At 45.8% G+C, this 19444-nt stretch overlaps 1 protein-coding gene across 1 annotated transcript in view; it reads left to right on the top strand.

Moving 5' to 3' along the window:
- The window catches only part of LOC115316675, a 101744-nt gene that overhangs the window by 3033 nt on the left and 79267 nt on the right, over positions 1 to 19444 (top strand). Inside the window, exon 4 of the mRNA XM_042290213.1 lies at positions 2308 to 2514. Coding sequence (XP_042146147.1) covers positions 2308 to 2514 — 207 coding nt within the window. The remainder of the gene's footprint in view (positions 1 to 2307; positions 2515 to 19444) is intronic.

Raw genomic sequence — 19444 nt, forward strand, 5'->3', positions numbered from 1 at the left:
CTCTCTCTAATGCAAACACCTAAAATGACTTTTAAAGAACAAATGGAATTAATAATAATTAATTTCATTTATGATTCAAAGTCATTTTAGGTCCCTCTCTCTAATGCAAACACCTAAAAAGACTTAGGATCAACATATGGAATTAATTATAATTAATTTCATTTCTTGATCCAAAGTCATTTTAGGGGTTTGCATTAGAGAGAGGGTTTGCGATGTCGACGCCTGATTCATTTTTGCATTCGGTCGTGATCGTCTGCTATGCTAATTAAAATTCAGCAAGTAATGTGTTAATATTACAAAACGATTGCCACAACAAAATTTTAAGAGTTTAAATATACTTTTTATCACATTACATGCAAGTAGAAGTATGATCTCTTTTGTTTCGGTTTTAATACTTTCTCAGACGTTTGACTTGCTGCCTTGACTGTAGGATTTCGCTCAATCAATGTATCCACCGCTGCTAGTCTTTTTTTTTTTTTTTGAGTTTTTTTTTAATTGTCACAACTGCAGTTTTTACTAGTCCTAAATAGGCGTCTCTTGTTATAGAAAGTAATCGAAGAAAGAGCCTTATTTAAAAACAGATAAAATTGCAGTTGCTGAGGAAAGGATACTTGTTTCGGCTCCGTTTGTGTGAAAACCGTACCGATGCTGTTACCTTGGTTTCCTTTTAATGAACATTATGAAATGATTGTATTAGCGCGTTAACTTGCGTTGATCTTTTTTTTCTTCCCTGTGTTTCGAATGGACAGGTGGGACTAACAGTACAAACCGTGTAAGCCGCAGTATTGCAAGTGGATGATTTCCTAAAAAAGATCACAGTTTAAAAGTAAGACACGCGCAAAATACAAAAAAAGAAAAAAAGAAGACCCCAGCGCGATTTGAACCCGGAACTTTCACGCCGCGACGACAAGTACCGGCGATTTAACCTCTCGACCACAGCAGAAGGCGTGAGGCGCTGGCGCCGGCAGAGGTATATAAATTTCCTGCTGCCGCTTTTACTTCGTGTGGTTTTTTCTTTATTTTGGCTCTTATTTACCCTCCCTGGCCGTAACTTTACCTGCCGCTCCCACAGTATAAAGGGGCGGTCAATTGGACTCCAGTTGCAAGTCCCTGCAATCAGTTTTTGTGGCCGACATTAGGCTTTCGTACTTGAAGCGATGCAGATCTCTCCGCCTTTAGGCAGGGCGGCTAGGTACTTCCTTGTCCCCATAGAGTTGGTCACGTGACCTAAAAATCCCTCTTGGCCGCGGCCGCAGCCGCAGCCGCAAGATGAGCAAACCGGCCCAGGTTTTATCTCAAGACGGGCGACGGACAATAGTGAATTCAGGGTACACTCTGTGATTCACTAACCTTTCTTTTCTGTTGGGTTTGTAAACCCGCGTTCAAAGTAAAAGTATGGGCAACAAACAACGGAAATTAGTGATCTCCGTGTATACATGATGAGACTTTGGCGGTTCCCTAACTTATTTTTTCTTTCTTTCCTGTAAAAGTAACGAGACGGGCAAGGAACGGCAGACAATGGTGAATTCTCGGTACACACTGCGACCTCTGCAGGTCACTAGTCTTCTCTCTTTTTTATTTTTTTTGCTTGGTGGACCCGTGTCCATAATGACAAGACAAAAATGCCTGTATTTTCCCATTTCGTCCCCAAAACAGCCATCCATAGTCTGGACTGCAGGTTTCTGTAATAATAAGGCAGAATTGCGTGGTGAGAGACCGGTCGCCGAAAATTTCGTCCATGCAGCGGGGTGTCCATATTAACGGGGTAATGAGGCATAACTAGCATTCGTACGACAATAGCCGTATAAGCCTTGTCTTTGAATAGGCTACTTTGCTAAATTCCGAACTATTGTCTTATATTTTTCATTTGCGTTCACAAAAAACTTTGAAACTCAAATGTGTGTTAAAAAGAAACTCAGAAAAAACATCTTCCAATTTTGCAGAAAATAAACTAAGGAAATGCAGAACCCTACTTTATGGCTTGCAATGATGTAATCTGGTGTGCTAAAAATATATCGTTGACATCTGGTAACTGACCTTCCATGGCATTCATAAAATGAGTTATAGAGTGCTAGCAGATCTGTGTGATCCACACCTTGACTGCATTGGTGCAATACTGAGCGCTTCTGTATAGTAGCTAGATTACAAAGTGTAAGACAGCTTGCACATTTGTTTTCGGAAACTTGGCTGTAACTTATGCTTGTGGCTTATTCTCGTGGTTCTTTACTACTGAGGAAAATTTAGCATTGAAGAATTTTGCTCAATCATTTCTTGAAATATATTTTTTGTATTCCTACATTTCCTTAGGACCCAGCAGAACTTCCACCGTACCCGACGGTGGATTATGAGGGAGATTTTTACCAGGCGGCGTCGTTCATCGTTTCCGTCGATGAACTGCGGATTGAGGAAGCGACACTGTTGGGTGCCATCAGTACAATGATGGCCATGTACTGGGTATTTAATATGGAGTTTTTACCAAAATCGTCGAAGACGCTCCAGCTGCTGTCCCATATGGTTGGTGTAGATTGTGCCCTTGCAGCTAGCCCACTTGTGCTGGTGGCGAAAGGAATAATTGATGGCTAGGGTAGCGCATGCTCTGAAGTTATAGAGGAAAAGAGTGCAAAAGACAGGTAGGAGAACCAGGACAGGACAAACCGCTACTATCAACTGGCATTTTTTAAAATAGAAAAAAAAAACTGAACATTTTTTTTTTGTGATAGAAAAGGGAGTTAAGGCTGTGCGTGTGCTCTGTTTCTTCTTTTTGTCTTGTGTGCGCCAATGTGAAGACCCACGTGGTTGTTTTCGGGCACATTAAATAAACAAATTAATATTATTAAGGCTAGTGACTGTGCGCTAATGCAGGCGGCCCCCCTCTGGCTCTGATGATTTGAGCCTCTTAGATCTCCCTGGCTCTCGGGTTGTGTTGTTGCTTGAGGATTCTGGTTCTAGGAAACCAAGGGGTGCATTTGCACTCTCGGATATGTAAAGCGTGTTCACATAGACTGATATGAACACACTGCCAGATTGGCCCACATGCACTTTCTCACAGGAGAGCAGTATCTCATAGACTACCCCTATACGGCAGGTGACATACTTGTGCATGTGCTGAACCTCGCGTTGGTCTTGTAGATGTTTCTCAGAATTGATCTTGGGACACAAACTCAAGAGGCTGTGTCCCAAGATCAATTCTGAGAAACATCTACAAGACCAATGCAAGGTTCAGCACATGCACAAGTATGTCACCTGCCGTATAGGGTAGTCTATGAGATACCACTCTCCTGTGGGAAAGTGCATGTGGGCCAATCTGGCCGGTGTGTTAACATCAGACTACGTGAACATGCCCTACATATCTGAGACTGCAAATGCAACCCTCGGTTTCCTAAAACCAGAATCCTCAAGCAAGAACACAACCCGAGAGTCAAGATGATCTATGAGGCTTGAATCGTTAGAGCCAGAGGGTACTTCCATTAGCACACCGTCAGTAGCCTCATCTGACAGAGGACTCCAATACCTCAATTTTTCTTACAATGCTAGAATTTTTTCATTTTTTTATTTCTCCTTTAAACTTCTTTCTTTTTCTCTAATTTTTGTTCCTAGTTATTTTTTGTTATATTTTTTTTCTAGTCTCATTTCCCTAGTCCTGTTTTTCTTTAACTTTTAATTGAAAGAACATGCATTTTTTTCTTTGCTTTGACAGCAACCTTCCTCTTTCACAAAAAAAAAGCTCTAGGCTTGTTTTCCTTTTTCAAATTAAAAAAATGCCAGTTGATAGTAGTGCTTTGCCGTGTTCTGTTCTAGGGGAAAGGGCCAAGTGGGCCCAGCTCAACGTGCGTGGAGCGATAGCTCGCGCTGCAGAAACCAGGGGTCTTGGGTTCGAGCCCCACCCCTGGCCGTTTCGATCTGGATGTGCACCGCACCAGCGTGCAGTCGTGTATCACTACTGCGTGAGCATGTTAAAGACCCCAGGCTAGCAGTCGTACTGCACTGGCAAAATTGCTCATCTACAGTGTAAGCCTGTGTTGCCCCATCCTGGCAGACCGACCTGATGCTAAACGTCCAATTTGACTGACTTTGTTTTTCTACTTGCCCGTGTCTTTTGCACTTTTGTTCTCTATAATGCATTACCAGCTAGCCAAGCAGTTCATCCTGATACATGCTCTGAAGCTGTGGCGATAGGCTCATGGTCTGTGGACTATAAAAATCACAATCATTACTGACTTAAGCATTTTATTTACTGCACTGGCTTAATGTCTGGACTTCTTTTTTGAGTGACACTCAAGAAGCAAGTCAAGACTTAAGGCAGCGCAGTAAATACATTTTTTAGTACCTTCCCACTGGCCGTAAGCTTTTATGGCCAGTAGTATATCTAAGTGTCAATATGTTGAAAAGTGCCTGTAGTTTTAGCTCTGCAGATGTTTGGTCCACCACATGTTTAATGTACCACATGCTGCAAATAGAGTTATTCTAAGGATGAATTGTGTACTACTTTTTTTCCACTCTTTATATGTGCCTGTTTTCCATGTAGTGTTTGAGAGAATGGCCTAAACTAATGCAATAGGATGCATTTTTTGGTGTGTTTTGCTCAATGTATGTGCAATGTTTCAAATGTAGAGGCCAAAGAAACAGCCTGGACCAATAGAATGAGTTATTTTGTTTTGTGTGGTTTTGCTCACTGTGTTGCAGTGTTATTTGCATAGAGGTCAAAAGGACAGCCTGAACCAACAGAATAATTAATAGGTTTGTTATTTCTGTGTTATGTTCACCGTATGTGCAATATTTTTTTGTGTAGAGGTCATCAAGGGACCACTGTTACCCATAGGATAAGTCATTCATGCCTTATTTTTGTTTTGTTTACTGGCGTTTTTCATATAGGTGTCAAAATGTTCTCAAGAGGGCTTTGTTACGTCTTGTGCAGAGGTTAAAGGAACTGAATCATGCAATGCTGTGCTTCGTCGCACCCTGTGATATACTTGTCCTCTTCTCAAGCATCTTAGTGATAAGTGATAGTTTCTCATGTAAAGTTATATTTTCCACTTGTATGTGGTTTATGAAATGCTTTAAAGTATTTAAGATTGTTGGTTATTTTGTCAATGTATGCATTTCAAATACAAAAATGTTGTCTTGGTTTTAGCTTTTGAGCTCAATGCCCTTTTTAGCGCTTTTGCCAAACATTTTCTTGTGGGCTTTAAATGAATGTTCCCATTTGGAATATCATATGCATTGGATATAGCAGAGATGGTTCAACTTTCATGAATAATAAAAGTGTATGACTTGACCTCCATCTTTTCCTTTTAGGATTCGGTATTTTTTCCTTATACTCCATTCACAGCTAAAGTGACAAGTCCATGCAAGTGACATGCTTGCTGGATGAGTCAATTGCCCGACTGCTCTCTGCGGGAAACTGATTGTTGACTGGTCTAGTGAGCACGGTATAGCATAATTCCGTCAGCTTAGCAGTGAATGGAGTATAGGGGACGAAATACAGAACTATATACAAGGGATCAAATTTGCTCCTATGGGACTAAATACAAAGGATAATATTTACTCCTGCGAGACTAAATGCTAGGGATAAACATTTCCTCCCTTGGGACTAAATGCTAGGGATAAACATTTCCTCCCTTGGGACTAAATGCTAGGGATAAACATTTCCTCCCTTGGGACTAAATTGTAGGGATAAACATTTCCTCCCTTGGGACTAAATGCTAAGGATAAACATTTAGTCTTTTGGGACTAAATGCAGGGGATGAACATTTAGTCCTAGGGGTCTAAGTGTAGGGGTGCAACTGTTAGTCCTTGGGGTGCATGTGAAGGGGTTCAACACTTAGTCCTCGAGGGAGACTAACGGGTGGGGTGCAACAGTTACTCCTGTCCCCGTTAGTCCCCTAGGGGACTAATGGTAGTGGCAGCGCATTTACTCCCCGGAGGGACTAAGTCACGCTCCCTTTTTTTTAGAGTGTAGTATGCGGCGCTTGGCGGCGGGTATGTCGACGCGTCATTTCTGGTTTCCGGACTTTATATACTGCATTTGTTTCTTTTCTGACCTGAGATACTGAACAAAAACTTTCATAAATTAGTGAAACTGTTCGCGCCACTTATATTTTGTATTTCGACTATAAAGAAGCTTTTAGCGGCTCTGACCATGCAGTAGTACGCCCAGGACCAAAGGCGTCATCGCGCGCTTTCGGCAATGCGGGTCGCCCCCGTAGATGGAGGAGGTTTCCGCGCCGTCCGGTTAAAATATGACGCACTGATGTTTAGTTACTCTCTCCGTGCCCGCTGGCTTGCCCGAACCCCAAGAGACGTAAAAACCGCAAAAAAGGTAAACGCTTAAATATGATGGCAGTGCTCCTGTAAAATGAAAGATACGTATAACGGGACAAAACAAACGATACAGCTTTCGACTTCGTCAACGTCAAATTCACTAGGACGGCTAGCCGCTCAGGGCGATGGGAATAATAATAATTATAATAATAATTTTGTGCCCCTGAACCACCGTGAGTTTTTTGGCATGGTGGCACAAATATACATGACTTGAGAAAAAAAAAAGATTCAGCAGGATCTGTCGAGGTAGGGTGCATATTCAAAGTCATGCGTAAAAATAGCGCATTCACTAAAAACGTCCAAAGCAGTAAGAAAAAAATAAATAAGAAAACACCGAAGAGTTTTAAGAAATCTTACCTATAAAAAAAAAAAAAAACGCGACACGGATGTCGGCAACATGGTACCTACAGGCTGTGTGTTGTTATTAACATATAAAACAGCCTTGAAAGCTTAAATAAAAACATAAAAAAACTACCACTTTTTAAAAGCACTTGGTCTTGAAAAGATTCGTCAAAAAGCAGGACAAAAACGACTAAAAATTTTCTTCTCGATGAAAAGGTTGGAATTCGTGCTTTACTAATATCTTTGAAACGGCAAGGGACGAGAATGCTTGTTACTGTAACGTCTCCAGTTACTGGGACATTGCTTTTAGTCGATTTCCGGGTTGAACAAAAAAGGAGTGTCTTGTTTTTCTGCATTCCGAGTCAGAACATCCAACGCTTTAAAACATCCATCGAGTCAAATTATCCATTCGTAAATGTTTTGACTCGGACGGTTTGACGCGATCCAGGTTCCGACTCGGATATATAAAGCTTGCTTGTTGGCTGTTATATCTACTTTACCTGAAAGGGTCGTTCTTTTCTGTAACTGACTTTAAAAAAAAATGGTAAGCAAAGGCCATATGGGGGTTTCCTCGGTAAACCTATATAAATTGCGAAGAGACGAACAATGTTTTCACATTCTCAGGAAATAGAAGCCACGCGCAGAGAATGAGTGGAATATTTCTACTTTCTGTTTTATCAAGCTAGAAGAAGCATGTTATTGGTTGCGGAAAATATGGTTTCCGCAGCGCTTCCACCGCACTGTAGACCGAGGGCTTAACGGATTATCGTTTGTGCCCCGGCTTTCACTTGGAGATGCGCCGCTATGATATTTTACGAAAAGTCGTTGAGTAAAACGCCAGTATTGCCCGGGGCATTCAAAACGGTCTATTGTGTGCTCAAGCGTTCATCAATAAAAATTACTCAACGTCAGGCAAGCCGGATCACGTACTATAGTAAGTTCGTTCTATGGAAGGACTCCAATTATTGAAATTTCGTCAACGTAGTTGAGCACGTCTTGAAATGTCGGAACTGCGGTCGCCAAATAGCACGAAAATATAGCCATCTCCTCCTGCAGCCGCTGGTTACGTCTGGTACCTTAAGCTGCCGGTGCAGACTCCACCGCGAGGGAATCTAAGAGCAGTGCCTGGATCCTGTTTTGCGAGGAATGCTGAATAACTTGCATTAACTCTATGAGTTCAGCCAAGTCTGGGTGATGACTCATCAGCCGGCTGTGCAGTCCGTTATTCCACCCTTTCACCCTGTTGTTGGTGAGTGGTCCATCGTTCTCAAACTGGCCCCAGATGTCTTCGACGATTGTGTTCGAAAGCCAGAAGCTGTCAAAATACTTGGCAGATTGCCCCAGCCCAGCAGTGTCCAGTGGAATACCTGTGGCCGAGTAGCGAGCAGGCCCCTGGCGAAGGTGAATGGCACCCTTCCCGGAAGCGTATTCGGAGACCCCCCACGGCAAAGCCCCGCGAGAGAGAAAAGAAGGAGGGAGAGGAGGAAAGGGAGGAGGGAAGAATCGCGCGATTGGCTGGCGCAGTCACGTGGTACGCGCGCGCTACGGGCTGTTCTAAGCTGCGTGCAGCCCCCCTCCCCCCCGCTACCGCCGACGCGAGCAGACGCGCTGCCGTTTTGTTTTGGAGTACTCCACGCCCCAGTCGAAACTGTGCATTGGTGCAGTCCTAGATATTGGAAGGTATCGTTGGTGTGAAACTGGATAACATACGCGCACAGGTCTCAATGCTGACTGGGCAGCTACGCTACGGCCGTTTTATGCTTTCTGCCGTAACGTTCACGTATGTACGCCAGGACGGAAGGGTGTGTTTAGGCCTAAGGACCCGCGACCGCTGCCAGCGCTCCCAAGTTATTTACGGCCTGGAAATAAACCCAGCTCGTTCGCCTTTCGCTAAAACGTCCAGTGTAGCTAATGTTTTATTTCATTCGCACGACGCGCCGCTGCGGTGTTGTGTAGTCTGCCCTACAGCGATGCCCAACTCGCCGCTTGTAGTACATCATTCGCCCGTTCCTGGCCTCAACAGGAATCGCGCCAGGTACGTATGTGAGACGCCAACGGAGCACAAGCGGTGATCTGAACCGCGAGTGCACGTCTGAATTGTGCTTTGCATATACGCTCTCACGCCTCTGCAAGAATCAATCGCGCTTCCCGCAGCTAGTCGAAATGGAGGAGTGCATTGTCAGGCCTGTAAGCCGGCGGCGAAGTTGATCTACACCCGATGTCAGCTTTTTTGTGCTCCACTGGAAAAGGTACTAAAGCGTGAAGGCAGCTGCTTCGACCAGTGCTTTTTTTTGCGCGATCACTCGAGGGGCTGAAGCATGTGCGCGGGCAGCCTGCACGCACTCGTACACCCACAGTGGAGTGACTCGAAGTGACGTAGTGATTGTTACAAATTTAGCGAAGGAAGCGGGCAGTGAGAAGATATTCCACAAGCCGACTGGCCATTTACTGTCATCGTCCTCACCTGCAGCGACGACTGGGCACGTGTGTGAATGAATTGGTTGATGTCAAGGGTCGTCCTCGCTGTGCTTACCAATTAGCCCCTGCAAAGTGATATGCCCACATGCCCACTGCTATGTGCACGCATGCTGCAGACAGCAGGTGTCAGATTTGTCCTAGCTATGCTCATCTCAGAATATCTGCAAAGGATTGTATTCACACATGTCTGCAAGCCTCCGATAGTTTTGCCCGAGTGACTTGGAGCCTGTGCTAGACACAGGGGGGCTATGTTGCACGTTTTGGACTCTCAGAAGACTAGGGAGAAGGAAGTGACGTAGGTGTGAATGAACGTGTCTTAGCAACTTCTGCAGATACCGTCATCAGCGACTACACCAATCAACATCCAACGAGCGTTGTTGACGTCACTTCCTTCTCCCTAGTCTCCTGGGGGTCCAAAACGTGCAACATAGCCCCCCTGTGCGAGGGCTGGCTTTGCCTGCCTGACCTCCATCTTTCTTTGCGACTACAAAAAGCTGGCCAAACTGGCACCTGGCACTGGTGATTAGGTAGTCTAGACATAAAGGGAAACCGAATTCAGCTAGCGTGAACTTTGCTTCAGCAACAGGGTTTCAAAATGCAGCCGCAAAAAGATGCACTGCATGTTGGGCACATTGCCATTGACCGTTTCTGTTTCCAGCAGCTACAAAAATAAGCACTCTCATCTCAGTTTGTCCTCTTTTCCAAACTTGGTGATGTTAACCACTTGCGAGGTTCCATCAACCCAAATTTCCACTACAGAATACAGACACTTCTGGCTGCATGACCTCCACTGGGCCATGTGCAGTCAAACCATGGAATGCCTAATTTTTCTGAAGCCAGTAGGGAAAATATACGAGGCGAGACATTCTCAGATGATTAGCATGGTCGACTATATATGCAGCAGACCCGACAACAAAACTCCCTGCACACAACTTTACAAATCCATCCATTTATTTCAGGCACATTGCACTTGAGAGCGGGCACGCTCAAAAGCAAGTTTACATCAGAAGCACTGGCAGTACAACACAAGGCACGCAAATACACCCAACAAAAAGTACGAAGCATCACGAAAAACTGTGGGCTAGTACTGTAGAAAGTTGTTAAAGATTGGTAAACAACCTTTCTGCAAGGAAAGCTTGAGAAGTAGTGAGCCTATCTTTGATGGGACTGTCACATGCAAATGGCCCTTTATTATTTCTCTGCAAAGTCTCCTTTGAGTGTTATGCGCTTCTAGTGGAGCCCACCCACAGAGAAAAAAGTTATTTCTCTTGGTCCTCACACCACTCACGTGCAGTGTCTGTGACGGCTTCCTTGCTGGGGTGGCTGTCTTTACAGATCTTGTTTGAGCGCAGGGAATAGATGAAAGTCCGATGGTGCCAGATGCAGTGAGTAGGGTGCCAAGGCATAAGAGTTCTAAGTCACATTCATGGAACTGTGGGGCAGGCAGTGAGACAGCGGAATGTCTTGGAGGAAAGTCACACCGCCCAAGTTTTCTGCGATGTTTCTCAGCAATGGTGGCTCACAATTTTACAACATTGCAAGCTCGATGGATTGCTGTTAAAATGATGTGGGAAAAGTAAAACTACTCACTGGCGTAGGTTTAGAAAGAGTTATATACGTAAAAAGACGGGACGGGACAACACATAAACCTACATCATTACCAACGCGCTCACTAAGAAGTGTACACACTGGCACGGTTCTTTTCTAATGTGCTTGCTTATTTTTAAGCAGGCTCACTACTTGTCAAACATTGCACATATGAATCCAATGAGAGGGGTAATCAGTTTTAAGTAGCCATCAAAAACATGAACAGTATTAGTGGTCCCAGTAAACAGGAATGAAGAGGAAGGTGTAGTAAACCTCAGTTGATAGACAGCGGTAACAGTCCCATTCCTTCCTTTGTGTGTTTGTGTATTTTGTACAAGCCAATGCATATAGCAGACGCGTACCAATTAGCTCAACCCATCCCCATACCTATTAGTGTAAAATAACATTGAAAGTTTAAACCATGTGTACTTGGGGTCAAGAATGATGATAGTGCTCGCTGTTCTAGTGCTTAGAGCACCGTAATATAGACCTTTCCAAAAAGAGCGCTCTGGCCGCCGCCATTTTGCGAATCGAGCGACCCCTATCAGCCAGAAATGTCTGGCACCCGCCTGAGCTGTGGAAACCCGGTCAGCGTGACTCCCCACCTGCATTTTGCATTCGGGGTTCGCCGGCTTTTCTTGGAAGTTTTTATTTTATTCCCCTGTTTAGGATGCTTACCCTTTGTATGTTATCTTCCACTGTGAGAACCAGGGAATACCAGGGCTCGTAGCCCGCTCGGCCTTCGCAGGAAACGAACGAAGAGAGCGGACGTCAAGCAGCCCGCGACGCAGGCAGTTCGACGTGCTTGGAGGATTATTTCCGTCGAGATAATCTTCAAAAAGCCTTCCAGGCTGTGTTCCGGGTCTTCGCAAAAAATAGCTGATAGGGTCGGGTCCGGGGTGTGGCGACATAATAAGCACGTTCGTTCATTTGCTATGAAGCTGTGCAAAAAAGGAGCTCTCTTCTACATGTTCCCCAAAACACGCCGGATTCCGTCCGATCGTCGTGAAGTGACTATCGTCGACACAGTATATTGGACATGCTGTGTTATTTGAGACCCTTCTCAAATCCTGTTCGGATAACGCGGCACCGAGGGGTACGTACAATATATTTTTTGTTCGATTGATGAGACTCATTGAATTTTATGTTGTGAGCGGGGAATATCCATGCAGTACGGATATCCCGTGTGGTCAAATATTTTGACCTTTATAGATTGACACGGCTGAGTTTACGGTGCCGTAAAACAATGAACATAAAATGAAACAAACATTCCAGTTGCATTTTTTCTGTCGCGCACGGACTCACCAAAACAGCTTTCATTTCTTTGTTTTTGTTCCCGAAAATAGAGCACTGCTTTCTTACAGACCTCTATAAATTATGCTCGCCACAGAACACAAGATAAAAAAGAAAACGCTGCAATTCAGCCGCGACCAGCGTCCGGAATTGCTCCTACGGAGGCTGCCACAGCCTACTGACGAGAAACTCCACAGCTCAGCGCAGTCGGGCAACACTGACGTACCCTCTCAAAACCAGGGACACGCGCTGTAAATCGCTTCGTTCGAGACTGCCGCTGGAAAGGTCTATACACAGCGTCTGCCCATTCCAAATGCCCAACCCCAAATTTTGTAACATTTGAAAAAAAAAATGTGCACAGTACACATATATACATGTTAATATGATGACCTAACAAGCACCCATCCCCCAATGGCTTGTGATTATCTCCAAATTTTGAGTGGGCACTTGCTCCGTATTTTAAGGTAGTCTGCAACTTGAAATCGAGTTCTTCTAGCCTCTGAATTTGGGACAAGGACCATCTATATGCTATATAGAAGCTGCCCACCAGAAAAAAAATAGCCAGGTCTGGTCAGATATACTCGAAAACCTATTCTGGAGCACAAATACTGCAATACATGTACTGCGAGGATAAAATACAAAAACGGATACAATTGTCTTCACAAGTGCAGCAAGAAAACATTGTACAGGATGATACAAGGAGACGCCAGGCTCTTTAAGTCGACCGGAAAATTCGGTTTCTTAACCTATCGCGCTATGACTTTGTGCAGCGTTGCCCACAGATGGTGCATTTTTTTCATAAAATTTGCAAAGAGCGAACTTACCTGAGGAAAAAGTAAAGAAAGAAAAAGTCTTAGCTCCTATGAAAACGCAGCGACGCCACCGGTCTGCAAACAACACGGCGCCGTTTCGCATGGAGGTAGGAAGCTTCTGGAGGAGACACGACGCCCCCAACGATGAGCAAAAACCAAGAGACGCTTGTGGACGAAAAAGAGAGCTGGCTCAACAGCTCTCCAATAGCATCTCTCGGATTTTGGTTATCATTGGGGGCAATCCCTCCACGCTTCTGGCTTCTCCCCTGGTGGCCTCATGTTGCCTCCAGAAGCTTCCTACTTCCATAGACAAAAAGGACACCTTTAGGGGCTGTTGTAAAATAAAAAGAAGAGAACTTGGAGATGCCCGAGCGGGAAGAGAGCGGCAAACGACTTCGAGGACGAGCTGAGACCGAGGCACCGGCCCCTTTCCAGGAAACCGCGAAGAGGGACGGGGAGCCGCAAGGAGAGCGCGCCCCACTGTGGGGTCATAAATGACGAGCCCCCCTCTTGGACCCACGCTTTGTGCGGGCCACTTCCCCCTTCTTGTTCGAACGACGGTCGAAGGTGGACGTGCCTTCGCTCGCTTTACTCAAATCAGTTTTCACTAGAAATAAACCATGTTCTGTTACACTAAAAAACAATGAGTCCTTTCCCTAATTCCACACTGTTAAAAAGTTAGTGCCGAAACCCGGGAATGAAGGAAATTAGGACATGACTTCAACGCAGACAATCCAACGAAAGAAAAGGGAAAAAGATGAACGAGAAGGCAGGAGCCATCTTAGATTCGCCAACGGCTGAGGCAACGAGCTCCGGACCATGGAACAACTCAAGGGGAAACGAACTGCCCTGCGAACACAGGTGACCAAACTCCTTTCTGAAATTGATTCATACATCAAAAGCAATGAGAAAAACGAAAAGAACCTCAGCATCTCCTCCGCAAGGCTTGGCACCCTCCAAGCCCAACTGAACGAGGTGGACGCCGCCATCGAGCCACTGGTGCCGTAAGGAGAAGCTGAGCAAAACTTTGTGCGAACAATTGAACACAATGATGGGGTCGTCACCTATATTGCAACACTTCAGGAAGAGTTGAAGGAAGTCCGAGCAAGGGCACCACGAAATTCGGATTCATCAGCGATGCACAACAACGGAAACGCGACAACGACTGCCTGCCGAGTGAAGCTCCCGCAGCTCAAGCTGCACAAGTATGACGGCAAACGCTTCTCCTGGCAAGAGTTCTGGGAGCAGTTCGAGCAAGTAATACCTTCGACAAGCTCGGGTACCTCAGGGCTGCGGTGACCGGCGAGGCGTCAAGTACCATGAGGGGTTTGCCTCCCACATCACGGTGCTACGAGGACGCGGTGCTTCTGCTGAAGAAACGCTTCAGAAATGAGGACATCCTCGTTCAGACACACATGCAGAAGCTCCTAGATCTACAGCCAGTGCGAGACACCGACGACGTCCGGGGTCTCCGTTGACTCTACGACACCATCATCTCCCATCTCCAAGGACTGGAGGCACTCGGACAGAAGCATCAGACCTTTGGTGCTCCTCTGTTTTCAATGGTTTACCGTGCACTGACTAAAAAAATCCTGCTGGATTTTAACAGAACGATCGTGAACGAGCAGGCATCAGACGTGTCAATGCTGGACGCTTCAGCTGGTGGGATGTCCACGAGATTTGAGGACTCTCGGGAACGGCCGATGGAGACAAGCACCATTGAACGAGGGATCGTGTCACTACTCTCACGACTGCTTGCCTTTTTGAGAGTAGAAGTCCAGAACCGCGGGAACCTAGCTACACAACAAGCTATAGGCACGAGGCAACAGCCACGTGGATTAAGGGCAGAGAAGAAAAACGAGAGGAAGGGAAGTCCTGAAGAACGCTATCAATCCTCCGCAGCATTACTGCATCAATGAACGAAACCTGATAGCTGTTTCTTCTGCAAAGAAAAAACCGCGCGACAGCTGCCTGCCCTGCTGAACCCGGAGAGCCCGCGCCACTCTGTCCGTCTTTCTTTTTAACGGGCAGACGACTGATGACGCTGCCAAGCATAGGGAGGAAAGTTGTCTAAGGTGTTCACACCAACCTCCGCAGGTTTTGGACCCACCGACAGATGACAACGGAAGTTTTCTGGCGCCGATGGAGCCAAGAGTACATGGCGGAACTGAGGAATGTGCAAAGCCAGAAACAACGCCAAGAAAAACTGCTGGAAGGCGGGTGATCTGGTTCTTCTTTGCGACGGCCTGCAACCCCGACAGCAGTGGGGACTCGCTAAAATCCGGCAGGTGTTTCCGGGAAGAGAGGAAAAGTATGATCATGCCTGCTCAAGATGCCCGGAGGGTCAACGCTCAAAAGACCTATACAGATATTGTACCCTCTTGAGATCGCATAACGGGACAAAAAAAAAGATGACGCTGTCATTTGGGGGGGGGGGGGGGGGGGGGGGAATGTGTTGTAAAATAAAAAGAAGAGAACTTGGAGATGCCCGGAGCAGGGAAGAAAGGGCGGCAAACGACGACGAGCCGAGACCGAGGCACCGGCCCCTTTCCAGGAAACTGCGAAGAGGGACGGGGAGCCGCAGGGAGAGCGCGCCCCACCGAGGGGTCATAAATTAACGAGCCCCCCTCTTGGACCCACGCTTGGTGCGGGCCACTTCTCCCTTCTTGTTCGAACGACGGTCGAAGGTGGACGTGCCTTCGCTCGCTTTACTCAAATCAGTTTTCACTAGAAATAAACCATGTTCTGTTACACTAAAAAACAATGAGTCCTTTCCCTAATTCCACACTGACTGCGAGCTCTACTTTCGGCTTCACTTGGGATTTTCTTGTTTGGCTGGCTTGAGCCGGTATGTCGCCTCCTATTTCTTGCTATTTTCATAGTTGTCACCATTACTGATATCGATGAGTATGCATTATTTAACCAGATTCTAGAGCAGATCCTGTTCCCGCAAGTGTGGGAAGCATTGTTTCATAATTTATGATAATGCACCAGTAAAGCATATCGTACAACACCAAAGCAAGTCTAAATATGTTGTTCAACTTGTATTACTACGTGATTGCGCAGCAAGGTCTTACATGCTACAGCCAGCACGCCCTGCCATTGATAAAAAGCAGACGCCCCTCAGTAGAACTTCTCAGTTAAAGATAACAGATTATACAATCCGAGTTCTAGCACAATTTGCAGTGCAGCCTTTACAACTAATAAGCTGACATGCGTTTTTATTTCTGCAAATTTAAACATGGGCGCTACAAGCAGCGAACACACTCGTGCCGACCGACACGAGGGCGTAAAAATTGCAAGGTTTTGAATTGCAGTAGCTGGATTCCGTTATTCGTTCTACCTGTGATGATGACGGACTCTTGAGATTTTTACGTGCTAGGTGGACAGATATGAGACACCGAGAACTGCATTCACAACATCAACGTGCTTTGCGTCACTCTCACTTGTGACCGAGATACTTACCAGTAGCTGGAAAGCTACCGCCAAGCTACGAATATGTCATGGATCATGGGCTGGGAACTTCCTAACCCAACAAGGTAATGGAGAAACTTTGCCCACTTTCCCTGCTCGTATGTCACAGACCATACTTTGTGTTAATATCGTACGGATGTTAAAGGGTTACACGGCCACCATAAGGAACTTCTAATTGGTTCCGTTGACACATGCTTGTCGTGATGAGGCCCCTCCAGGCTCGTCTGCGGTTGCTGCACCCCCTCAAAACGGCCTTCGGATCGTATGAAAGCGTGGCATAGTCATGGGATGATATTTTCTGTACATGCTAAAACTTGCACAATGTTTTTGTTCTGCAGCACCTTGGCAACACTGTCATATATTGCTATAAATCTACGTATCTGTTACAGTCTCTTAAACAGGCAGCAGTTGAAAAAGAGGATGGAACTTTGCAAGGAGAGGAAAGTAGAGACACATGAGGAACAAAGAAAGGATGAATATTAGCTGGTCTTGAACGGGTTCTCAGTAAAAGATCCACCATGATACTTTCTTTCTAAGGATGCTGCTGACGTACTGCAGCAGATTCAACAAGAACAGTGGTGGTACCATTGCCTGGAGCAGGTGCTGTTAGAAATGAAGCGCACAAGGAGCTGCAGGCAATTCCTTTGTACCTGGCCACGAAGGCGGCCTACAGCAGTGCCAGGAAGCACGGGCGATGCATCAAGGTGCAGCCCACAGAAATTGCCAGGTGTCGACCGGACATCACTAGAGGCGCAGGTCCAGTGTCCGCTGGCCGCCCTTCCAAAGGCTCCGGCACCACGAGAAGCAAGCAGGTACATGCCCTGCACCTCAGCATCAAGAGTGGGGTGCCTCACGTCAAGTCCCACGGAACCGGACACTAAACAGGAGATTGGCAAGAACACTGTTGTCACCTCTGGCCATAGCTGCCTCAACTTCTCACAGACACATTTTTTTTTCTCTTTACCTACCGTGAAATATTAAGAATCTGCCCATGCAACAATAACCGCCCACCCCTATTTTTTGCAACATTTGCAAAATAGGATATTTTTGTACAAAGTTAAAGGGGCCCTGCAAGGACTTTTTTACTGGTTTTTAATTTGCAGCAAGCCTGAGCACACTGAACGTAGTAACTTAGTTAAACTTTATTTTTATAAAAAATTACTTTATTTTAATATTTATAGGTAAATTAAAATTACAAAAACAAGCCAAAAATAAACTCCTTCATGACGTCCTTGGTTGCTTCAGTGGCCGTGAACTAGAGGAGGGGTAGTGAGCTCAGCGAGCGCTCACGGCTGCCGCACTCCGTGTCGACAGCGCGAGAGGGTGCCACTAAAGCATGTTCTGAATAGGCTGTATGCAGCGGGCAGCCAGAGCGGCTCTCATTGCATTTGCTGCGTGATTAAACACTAATTCGGCATGACACTTCATTGGCTACAAACGACAGCAAACACTGAATGAGGATCAGTTCAGAATGGGAGCCACTTTGCGCTGCAATACTGCCAAACGGCCGAACCGCAAGACAAAGCTTCTCGCCAAAGGCCTTCGAAACGCTCAGAGCCGGTCGGATCCTCCTGTCCATACGACCGCAGCGCCGCCTCGTACATCCGGGACCTTTCCGTGTCGGTGCCACCGCTTGGTGGCGGGTATGTCAACGGGTCATTTCGTGTTTACGTACTTTATAAAGTGCATTCGTTTCTTTTCTGACCTAAAATATTGAATGAAAACTACTTTTATAAATAATTGAAACGGTTCGCACCACTTATACTTTGTATTTCGACTAAAAAGAAGCTTTTAGCGGCTGTGACCAGTAGTAAGCCCAGGACCAAAGACGTCACATTTTGCGCGCTTTCGGTACTGTGGGTCGCCCTCGTCGGTGGAGGAGGTTTCCGCGTCGTCCGGTTAAAATATGGCGCACTGATACGTAGTTACTCTCCTCGTGCCCGCTGGCTTGCCCGAACCCCAAGAGACATAGAAACCGCAAAAAAGGTAGAAGCTTAAATATGATTGCAGGGCCCCTTTAAGTACAAAATAAGCGATTTGATAACAGTATCCAACATGAGGAAGGTAACACAGAGAAGGGGACAGACAACAACAATGACTTCTAACTTGCAACAACATTTATTGACCTGAAGTTACCATATATAGGTGAAGGAAAAAGAGGTGAGGGTGAAACATTACTTTTTTTTCTCTTATCACTGTAGCAGCTTTCACTTTCGCCTTTTCCCTCCTTCACCTATATATGTGAACTTCGGATCATTAAATGCATTCGCCAATAGACAATGTGCGAAATGCATAGCACCATCTAGTGAGGCGCCGAAGAGCATGCTCTGTCCCACTAGTTGGTTTCGGCGCTGGCCAAGGCCAGGGTGCAAAAGCGTAGTTCTGAAAAATCCTCTACTCGCACAAACATTCGTGCAGAGAAGGCGCTTTCAAAAACCAGATGCCCAAGCCCGTGCCCGCGCCTTTGCCGGCACTCAAAGCCAAATTTCAAGCTGAAGTGTACGTCCACCATGTTGGTTGCGGCGAGAAACCAGCGACCGGTGTGGCGATAAACATGTACATGCGCAAGAAAAGCGTAAAACAATACTAACTCTTAGCTCGCAGGTGTGAATGAGGACCGATGACAATGACTGGTACGCCTAGATTGCTACCGACAACGCTATGAAATTGACAAACAACAGGGAAATCTCGACGCAACAAAGATGGCAGCGCACAGGGTGTTGCCAGGCGTTCCAACAGTTTCTCATAATGTCTATAGGAAGTCATAGTTGTCTGTCCCCTTCTTTAAGTAACCTTCCATATGTTGGACACATATTTTTCGCATACTGATGACCTATGAAGCACCCATCCCTAAATTCTGAGCATATGTCTAAAAATTTTGAGTGGGCGCTTGCTCAGGATTTTACGGTACACGGCTTTACGTTGGCAAGTCATGCCTATATGTGGTTTTGTTTGCTGTAGTTTCTTATCAGTGTTTTACGGTAGTGTCGTAGCTGGTATTGGAAGACACTTCACTCTCCGCTTCTCTACAAGCCCCTGCCTCAAGTTATGCAGCAAAGTCATAGCGCTATCTGCTTTCCTTCGCAACGGTTTGTGTGGAGTGACACAAAGAGGTTGTCGCCCTTACCATCAAAATG

Source organism: Ixodes scapularis, unplaced genomic scaffold (genome assembly GCF_016920785.2).
Source record: "Ixodes scapularis isolate PalLabHiFi unplaced genomic scaffold, ASM1692078v2 PGA_scaffold1__304_contigs__length_218370807, whole genome shotgun sequence".
NCBI lineage: Eukaryota > Metazoa > Arthropoda > Arachnida > Ixodida > Ixodidae > Ixodes > Ixodes scapularis.